Source organism: Sinocyclocheilus anshuiensis, unplaced genomic scaffold, assembly GCF_001515605.1.
Source record: "Sinocyclocheilus anshuiensis isolate Anshui unplaced genomic scaffold, SAMN03320099.WGS_v1.1 scaffold2204, whole genome shotgun sequence".
Classification (NCBI taxonomy): Eukaryota; Metazoa; Chordata; class Actinopteri; order Cypriniformes; family Cyprinidae; genus Sinocyclocheilus; species Sinocyclocheilus anshuiensis.
In genome coordinates, this window is record NW_015544264.1 from 118,066 (window position 1) to 128,723 (window position 10,658).

The window sequence follows — 10,658 nt, forward strand, 5'->3', positions numbered from 1 at the left end:
GAAGAGCGACCCCTGCTGTTCAGTGATGGAACACACACTTCCGCTGAACACATATTCCGAGTTTCTCTGTTGAATTAACATGTGTCAACACATATTTAAGAATCAGATCTGGCCAAGAAATTATTTGATTTGTTTAATAAGTGTGATTTTGTTTAATCCCCTACATTGTTTATGGTTGCATGAATATATTTTATTTTATTTTAATTAATGTCTTGTGTGATGGTTTATTTCGCTGTTATAGTATGATTAATATGAATGTCTCAGTCAGTGAGGACTTACAGTTGTGGTTATGTTAGCCTATTTTGTTCTGTTATGATGCTTGAAATGCAAAATAAATAAAAAATAATAATAATTAAATAAAAAAAATTAAAAAAAATTAATTAAAAAAAAGAATCAGATCTGCTGTTTGTGAGTCTACCTAAAACATGTCACATTTTATTCCAAAACCATGAGAAAAATAACTAAATAAGCTGCATTCAGATAAATTGACTGAATTTTGACCATATGTAGGCTGTTATGTATCTGATTTTACAATAGTTGGCTAGTCGGTTCTGCTGGTATGGGTAACTATTCGCTATAATAATTAACTATGCATTCTAATCAGATAAGGAAGAGGTGACTCTTTCTGCAGCTTACAGCGTTCCGCCAGCAAGTGGCGACAAATCACTGTCTTTGAGCGAGTCATTTGAATCATTGACTCAACCGATTCATTCCAGAACGAAGCACACACGTGTTCGGTTTATTCTGCGGTGGAACTGGAGCTAAAGTAACTTTAGCTAAACAATATGAACTTCTTGTTTACTGAACTGTTGTGTAAAAGCAATATCACACCAGCAGTCGTGTATCTGCTGAACTGAATCATGTATCAGTCTAGGTGTAAATAAATCACTTGTTTTTGGACAGATTTCTGTCCATTTATTGAGAATCGCATCCTGCCTGCCTTTAAACTGTTGTATTTAATGTAATCAAATAATCTTCTACTTATATTAACTAAATTTAGTATACATAAATGTAAATATGGGGAAATACGTCTTCTTTTTTTATTTCAATAATACCTAAAAACAATGAACTTGAAAAATAAGTGTTATTTTTTGTAAACATTTTAAAGTGTTACATTTTTATATACATTTTTTATATTTATTTATTTTTTATAATAATGACAAACCGTGTATTTCTAATAAGATAAGGAATATTTCATTGTTACACTCTTTCTGCAGTTCAAATCATCCTGCCAGCAGGTGGCGACAAATCACTGTCTATGAGCGAGTCATTTGAATCATTGACTCAACCGATTCGCTTAACCAGAACGAAGCACCTGCGAGTTTTGCTTTGGAACGATGTTCGCTGGAGCAAAACCGGACAAATAGTTAGTTATATGAACACAATATGAACTTCTTGTTTACTGAACTTTTGTGTAACAGCAATATCACACTCGCAGTCGCGAATCTAATGAAGTGAATCGTGTATCGGTCTGAATCAACACCGCTGCTGGTGTGATATTTGCTTAACTGAGTTCTGTGCTGGAGTAATTAACAAGCTAAAGAGAGATACTGAATTGAGATTCAAGTGCATTTGTGATGCATTCATTACGTTCGTAACAGAACAGCACAGATGCCCCATTGAAACTCTGCTGAAGGGGTTTATTTTAATGCAAACACAATCGGTTTATTGCGTTTTATAGTGCGTCACTATGAATCAATCACAGATCTGATGATTTCATCGTAATTATAACCTATTGTGCTGTTCTCATGTTTTAACCCTCTTTGGTCATTTTAGGCCGAAAGGTAACTGTTTTATTTTTATCACAACGGTATGACACTTTTGTGGCACTTGCTATATGGACACATACACACAAAAATGCGTTGCACTTTTAATCTTAACGTCAAAAAATGATTGCCACGGGAAATGAATGGGAAACACGAAACTAAAATCTAAACATACAGAGCGATTTTGAGGGTAAAATCTACAATTCAGTCATGAAGAAGTAGTCTCTTATAATTTCTGAATTTATATCTAAATGCAAAACCGAGTAAAACTGAAAATACTCTTATAAGCAACTAGGGATTATAATTCATTGTGTTTATAAATAATGACATTTTTCTAATGTTTGAGTTAGATATAAGTGCTGCATAATCAAAATACAACATATTTGAATGGAATTTTAGCAGCTTGTTTACTTGCTGTTTTGTATTCATTTCACATGAAGAGGATGAAATTATGTTGATGTCATTTAGGGAGTGAGAGAGACGAGTCGGTGTAATTTGCATCATTTCATTCGTGTTACAGATCTTGATGCGTCTTCCAAATGTTGTGGTTTAATTGCAAATTTCATTGCATCCAGAATTATGAAGCAAAGAAGTGAATACAGAATGACTTAACAGCATCAGTGTGACGTAACATGTCATGAGAGGCTACAGATCAAGTTAAACCCGTTACATTTGTTGAACATGACAATTACAAAAAAGCAAACAATATATATGGTCGTTAAAACTGCTAATAATACTAATAATAATTATAACAGCATGTATGTGAATGAAGAGTGTGTTTTTAGTGGCAGTTTGGTCTGTTTGTGTTTCAGCATCTCCTGACAACAAATGTTTAAAAATATGATACAAAACATAACCATCACATTAAATAATATCATTAGTGTTGATAGTTATTTACATGCTATAAATAGCACATCTTCATTCCAGCATTATAATGCATCTGTACTACAGTAAAGATAATAATTTAATGATAATAATAATACCTCTGGTACTCATAGACTTAAAAACGTGAACAAACATCTCATATTTATGCCTTCATACTTAACATGGGCTTTAAAGATAAGAAAAGTAATGCAGCTCTACAAGATATAATGAGAATTATGAGATATAAACTCAAATTGTTAGATTTAAACTCAGAATTATGATATAAACTCAAATTGTTAGATTTAAACTCAGAATTATGAGATAGAAACTCAATTTATTTTATTTAAACTCAGAATTATGAGATATAAACTCAAATTTTTAGATTTAAACAGAATTATGAGATATAAACTCAAATTGTTAGATTTAAACTCAGAATTATGAGATAGAAACTCAAATTGTTAGATTTAAACTCAGAATTATGAGATATAAACTCAAATTGTTAGATTTAAACTCAGAATTATGAGATATAAACTCAAATTTTTAGATTTAAACTCAGAATTATGAGATATACACTCAGAATTGAGATATAAACACAATTTGTGAGATTAAAACTCAAAATCATGAGATTAAAACTGAAAATTGCAAGATTTAAAGTCAAAGTGCAAGATTTAGAACTTAAAATTCTGAATTTGTAATTTTGAGTTTTGACCACAATTTTGACTTTTTTTTCCCTCTGAATTCCAAGTTTGTATCTTGTAAATTAAAAAAACATAAAGTCTGAATTGTGAGATAAAAAGGTACTTTTTTTTAGTTTGTGGTGGAAACAGGCTTCCATACATTTCATACGATGTATTTGTTAAATTATTTAGCCTCTATCCAATTGATTAGTAAATGTACATCAGCAAATACATTAAATATAGCATTATATTCACAGTTAGAATAGTAGATGCTTACATTATATTTAAGGCAATACATCATGAGTTGGAGAGTGTTGATAGTGGCACTCTCAAACTGAGCACAGGAATCATGTGAAACTCAGATACCCTGTGTAACTAAAAAATAACTAAACGAGTGTTTGCCCTGAGGACGTTGGTGGAAATCATATTGCTTGAAGCTCTAGATTTGGTAAAGATCCTCAGAAGTGATTTTGGTCAGGAACGGATTCGTAAGGCCCTAAAACATCAGAAACTCATACAGATTTACATTCAGTCAGATTGCAGACGCCAGCAGCTTGACGTATAAAACACACTCAAACCAGCTGGGCGTCTGGCGTTTGGCTGTCAAATAAGGACGTTTGCCGAACCCGAGCCACGAGAAATGACCGATACCAAGCTATAAAGGCTGTCTATATCAAAGTGCGCGTTTATTAGGGCTGCGATGATAAATCGATGCAGAATGGATTCGTGGATCGGTTCTGAGATCTTCCGAATGCTTCGTGATTCTCTCTGGAATCGAGTCTGAGCTTAGATTTTAACAGCAGATGGCGCTCTACTCTAGTTTTCATCCGCACACTCAAATACTCATGTAATTTCACCTCGGCTCAGAATGCTTTTATGATTAATGTAAACACAGCCTACTGTGAACACCCTTGTGATTCGCTTCAACCTTTTCAAATTTGATGAATGATTATTTTAGGTTCAAGTGTGTGTAAGGATTTGGAAACGAGCAGAGTACGGCTGTTTCTGAAGCATGCAGCGCCATCTGCTGTTCAAAACTAAGCTCAGAATCGACTCGAGAAAGAATCGCCATGCATTCGGAAAATCTCAAAAACTCAAATTGTGAGATTTAAACTTAAAATTATTATATAAACTCAGAATTATGAGACAAACTCAATTATGAGATATAAACTCAATTATGAGATATAAACTCAAATTGTGAAATATAAACCTACATCGTGAGATTTAAACTCAGAATTGAGATATAAGCACAGTTTGTGAGATTAAAACTCAAAATCATGAGATTAAAACTCAGCACACTGAGTTAAAAACTTGAGCACAGTTTGGACCTTTTTTTCCTCTGAATTCCAAGTTTATATCTTGTAAACAAAAAAAAAAGTAAATTATGAGATAAAAAGCTCTAATTCATTCATTTTGTGGTGGATACAAAATCTCACAATCGACGCTGACTCATTTCTCGATTGGCGATGCATCGACTTATTTTCCCAGCCCTAGAGTTGATCTCTAGAGTTCTGCTGTGATCTGTCTAATAAAGCCTCTACAGCTTTGGCAGTGTCTTCAGAGTTTGCATAGGCGTTCAGATGTTGGTTTCTCGCTGCAGGACACCGTCTTTGTTCTCGCAGAGCTGCTGCGCCGCTTCAGCGTCTGCGTCTGCGTCTGCGTCTGCGTGGGTCTCCGTCTGCTCCTGCTCCTCGCGCTCGCCGCGTTTGTACGTCTCCTCTTGCTTGCGCTCGCGCTCCACCAGCCGATAGTTGATGAAGTTGCCGATGAAGAGCCAGATGCTGGAAAGGACGACCACCGACCCGCAGCACAGGTACATGTACTTGTAGTTCTTTGTGATGTCCACTAACTTCCCTGCAAATCAATGCCATGTGTTAATTACAGGATTACAGACACAATTACAGATATACGTGTACACATGAAAGGAATATTCTGTTCAAAAAGAGTTTAGAAATCAAAACAAAGGGGGAAAGACAATAAAAGAAATGTGAAGCACTGACATTTAGTGTTTTTAAGACTTAGTAAGTGTATTGACGTTAGTGAACAAAAAAGATTTGAGAAACAGATGCAGAACCATTGTTATTTTAGTTCAGCATTATTTATTTTATTAGCTTTTCTTTTTAGATTTCCAGTTTTCATTTTAATTTTACATTTTAGTAATTTAGTAATGTGCCCTAATGTGTTATTTTAGTATCATTAAGATAATATTATAGTTTTCATTAACATTTTAAATTAGATTTTATTATATATTCTCCAATATCATTTTCATTTTTGTTATGTGTTGCAGTGTTATATTAATATCAAATACTATTATAGTTGTCATCAATATTATAATTGTTTTATATTTTCTGTTTTCATTTTTCATTTTAGTTATAGTAATTTTGTGTTTTTGTCATTTTTATTATTTTTTGTTTTTTTAAATTTTTTTAAACTTAATGAAAATAAGACGTTGCCTTGGCAACTAGCTGAAATAAAAGTTAATAAAAAGTTTTTAATTTTATTATATTTACGTAATAACCCTGATGTGCTTTTGTAATTTGTATTAGATTTTGTTCTTTTACATATTATTTAGCTTTAATTTATAGTTTTTTATTTCAAGTTTTTCATCAACTATTCATATTTTATTACCTGCCAGCAGCGGTCTGATGAGCACCTGACATTTATTTTTTTTATTTCAGTTTCAATTTTTAAAATCTTAATTTAATTTAATGTTTTTAATTTTGAATTTAATATTTATATTTCATTTAATCTTATTACCTGCCAGAGGCAGTCCAATGTGCACCGGGCATGTATTTTTATTTCAGTTTTAATTTTAGTAATTTTCATTATTTATATTTTTCGTTTACATTTTTTATCTAATATTCATATTTTATGTTATTACCCGCCAGCGGTGGTCCGATGAGCACCAGACATTTATTTTTTATTACAGTTTTAATTATTTTAATTTTAGTTATTTTCAGTATTTAAAATTTGTATGTTTTACACTTAATATTTATATTTATATTCATATTTTATCTTGCGTTTTTACCCGCCAGCGGCGGTCCGATGAGCACCAAACATGTATTTTTATTTCAGTTTTAATTTAAGTAATTTTCATTATTTTTAATTTGTATGTTTTTCACTTAATATTTATATTTTTATTAATGTTTTATCTTATTTTATTACCTGCCAGCGGCGGTCCGATGAGCACCGGACAGCACTCCACGATAGTGGTGAGCCCCACGGCGCTGGAGAACCGCTGCGCTCCCACCAGGTCCATCAGCGTCTCGAACAGGACGGCGCTCACCATGCCGAAGGCGAAGCCGAAGAAGACGGCGTACACCACCATCCCGGTGTAGCTCTCCACCAGCGGACACAGCAGGTGACACACGCCGTTATACAGCACGGCGAAGCTGAAGAAGTACTGGATCCGCGGCCGGACCCAGCGCGAGTTCGCCAGCAGGCCCATAGACGGCCGAGCGAACATGTCCACAAAAGCCAGGATGGAGAGCAGGAAGGCCGCTTGATACTCGTCCACGCCGTTGTCTTTAGCGTACGACGAGAGGAAGACGATCGGCGCGAAGAAGCCCAAGAACATGATGACGTTTCCCGACAGGTAGATGAGGAAGCCGCGGTGCTTGAAGAGCGACAGATCCAGATACTTATTGACCGTCTGCCAGCCCGTGGTCTTCTCCGTCAGGGGACCTATTATGCAAAAATCACATTTATAATCATCTCGTCAGTAAAGCCGGTTCTGTAATCAGCAGTAAATCTCCATCATGAAAACACCACATTTAATAACATGTTTTTACTCCAAACTCACTTCGTAACGTCAAGCGAGTGTTTGAAATAAATCCTTCTGTGAGATGATGATGATCTTACACAGAATAAAGCACGCAACATATTTCATAGCATTCTAAGCAGTGATAAAGGCACTGCATTATTATATACTTTATTATAATGAAAATTATAAGACGAACTCGGATAAATCATGTATTGTCGTAGTCATGTGTTTATTAGTCACGCTGAATCAAAGCAGTTAAATCTTCTGTTTATTCAGCTGCAGTGATAGGGATTTCCTGGGTTTCTTCTGTGGAGCGTATTAGGAGTTCCTCTGGCCTTCGGATGGAGATTTACTGCTGATCACAGAACTGTGCTTCACTGACGAGATGCGCATGACAATCGCATTTCGATTTATCGTGCAGCCCTATTTCTGTGGCCGCAGTGTGTTGAAACAACCAGCCTATAATGTAGGGCTGCACGATAAATTGCAATGAAATCGCGAGTAAGCAAAAGCTGCGATAGCTCATTTGCATTTAAAGGGACAAACACAAAAACGGCCTAAAAGTGGCAACTTTAACAAGCTATAAAAAATGATCTGTGGGGTATTTTGAGCCAAAACTTCACATGCACACTCTGGGGACATCAGACACTTATTTTACATCTTGTAAAAAGGGGCATAATAGGTCACCTTTAACCGTCGACGGTTTCTCCTCCAGCACTTTGGCCGTGTTCGGCGGGGCCACCAGGGGCCTCATGAGCGATCCGGCCACGCAGCAGTTGAGCAGGAGCCCACCGAGGATCAGGAAGCTTCCCCTCCATCCGTACTCATTGATCAGATACTGGTTAAGCGGCGCTAGCGTGCTGAGGAACACGGGACTGCCAGCCATGGCGAAGCCATTAGCGATGGGACGCTTCTTGTAGAAATACTTCCCGATCATCGTAAGCGCCGGTTGGAGGTTGAAGGCCAGACCGAAGCCTGTGAGAGGAAACAAGATGGCAGAGGGCATTGTGGGATACTGGCTGACTCCCCGAATCAATTGAGCTTATAACCCAAAAAATGGCTACATTCATCCATAATGGTATATCATTTGTGTTGGGGGTTATTTTGACCTCGATCGGTTTCCATACAAATCACCAAAAATCAACTCTACGGAAAACACTAAAGATGATTTTTTTTTTAAATGTAAAACTTCTATTGTAGCTTGTTGGAAACAAAAAAATATGTAAAATATGAGAAATTATGAACTCCTGTTGTGTTGAAAATTAGTTGTTGTTTTTTTGTGTTGGGCGTCAAATTGACCCACGTTGGCTTCCATCATGTTTTTACATAAAACCGTTATTGTAGTTTATTAGAGATATAAAATATGAGCAATAATGAACTCTTATTGTGTTAAAAATAATTGTACGCCATTTGTGTTAAACGTCATTTTGACCCCGATTGGTTTCCATACAAATCACCAAAAATCAACTCTACGAAAAACACTAAAGATAATTTTTTTTCATGTAAAACTTCTATTGTAGCTTGTTGGAGACAAAAAAATATGTAATATATGAGAAATTATGAACTCCTGTTGTGTTGAAAATTAGTTGAGCGTCAAATTGAACCGCGTTGGCTTCCATAAAATTTGCCAAAATGAACACTATAAAGTAATGTTTTTACATAAAACCTTTATTGTAGCTTATTAGAGATATAAAATATGAGCAATAATGAACTCTTATTGTGTTAAAAATAATTGTACGCCATTTGTGTTAAACGTCATTTTGACCCCGATTGGTTTCCATACAAATCGCCAAAAATCAACTCTACGAAAAGAGTTTTTTTTTTAATGTAAAAAATCTATAAAATATTAGAAATTATGAACTCCTGTTGTGTTGAAAGTAATGGTACACCATTTGTGTTGGGCGTCAGATTGACCCAAATTGGCTTCCATTAAATTTGCCAAAATGAACATTGTAGTTTTCATAAAACCTCCATTGTTGCATGTCAGAGATATGAAATATGAGCCAATAATGAACTCTTACTCTTACACATACTCTGTGGAGGCCAAAAAACCACACCGTTAAATGGGCTGATGTCACAATATGTGGCTCAGTGTGCATTGTCCTATATGCTAAGTTTAATGGTTTCTCATGTGCACATAAAAGTCTGTATATTTTTTATTTTTGCAAAGGTCCTTCAGGCTAATGATATTGTGAGAAGAAACCCAAAATACCTATAATCTGCATTTTGCATAATGAAACAGTGCAGCTTGAATTCATTCAGTCGTGTTTGACAATCACTAAACAGCTGCCATGAAAACACACTTCTTGTATGATACATTTATTTTCATTAAATTCTTAATTTTATTTTTTCCATACTTTTCCAGACCGCGGATTAATCGTTTGACAGCAATAGCAATAACTAAAACTGAATATACTGTAAAATAAACTAAAATTTAAAAATGTTTAACTAAAATGAAAACCAAACAAAAATAAAAAGTAATTCAAAATATTAATTAAAATTATATTTCTATGATACTGAAATAGCAATGTGATCAACGCAATGTGATTTTATTGTCATTTTAGATATGATTATAGTTTTTGTTAATATTGTGAATCAGTTTTTATTTGTATATTTTGTTTCCTTTTTCATTTTAGTTTGTTTTAGTAATTTTATTTTAGTTTTGTCATTTTTAGTAGTTTTTTAAACATGTCTATTTAGGTTTTATAACAGGTTTTTTTTTCAACTGCTTACACACAAAATCTTTACTTGTCACACAGTTTCTGAAACCTGACACAAATCTGCAAAACCATACACTAATACTCAGCCTCTGACTCAGTTTTCAATTTCATAAAACACTTCATGAAAACACACTTCTTGTATGATACATTTATTTTCATTAAATTCTTAATTTTATTTTTTCCATACTTTTCCAGACCGCGCAGGAACCCTGTATGTGTCACATTCATGATCCAAAATTGTAAGAATTTAACTGTTTAACCAGCATTTCAAGCAGTTTGGAAACTGAATGTGGGTCAAACTGATGCGGTTAAACACTCACCGCCGATGACGCCGATGCAGATGTAGAGCTGCATGACGGTGTTGCAGAAGGAGGCGCTGATCATCCCGATGGCGCACAGAAAGCCTCCCAAGATCATGATGGGACGGCAGCCGTAGGTGTTCACCAGAATACTGCTGATAGGACCTGAAACACAGAACAGCAGCTGAAATCCAATTTTAAAAAACACAATCAGCTCCCTTCTGATCAGCCAGGGCTATTACATTAACTAAAAATTTGTATTTATTTTTGTAACAATAATAAATAAAATAAAATACAGAATAAAATAAAGAAAACGTAAATATTTAAGACAGTTATTTTACTCACTAGCTTAAATATTTAGCTAGTTGCCATTTAGTACTATTTAGTTGAACTTGATGTACAGCAATAACTAGTGCTGTCAAACGATTAATCACGATTAATCACATCCAAAATAAAAGTTTTTATTCACATAATATGTGTGTATATTTATTATGTATATATAAATACAAACACGTGCATGTATATATTCATGAAAAATATGTTATGTTTATATGATAAATATATATATA

The 10,658-nt window shown here is 34.5% G+C and overlaps 1 protein-coding gene across 3 annotated transcripts in view; it reads right to left on the reverse strand.

The window, feature by feature from the left end:
- Nucleotides 1–10,658, reverse strand: part of LOC107698009 (monocarboxylate transporter 2-like) — a 41,889-nt gene that overhangs the window by 20,478 nt on the left and 10,753 nt on the right. For 2 of the 3 annotated variants that reach the window (XM_016498918.1, XM_016498919.1), the window contains 4 exons: nt 10,111–10,254; nt 7,758–8,045; nt 6,473–6,991; nt 4,705–5,161 (listed from right to left, as the gene is read on the reverse strand). In XM_016498918.1, the coding sequence (XP_016354404.1) occupies nt 4,884–5,161; nt 6,473–6,991; nt 7,758–8,045; nt 10,111–10,254 (1,229 nt within the window). In that variant the 3' untranslated portion in view covers nt 4,705–4,883. Of the gene's footprint in view, nt 1–4,704; nt 5,162–6,472; nt 6,992–7,757; nt 8,046–10,110; nt 10,255–10,658 lie in introns of those variants that run through there. The other variant, XR_001635292.1, reaches the window with a different exon arrangement.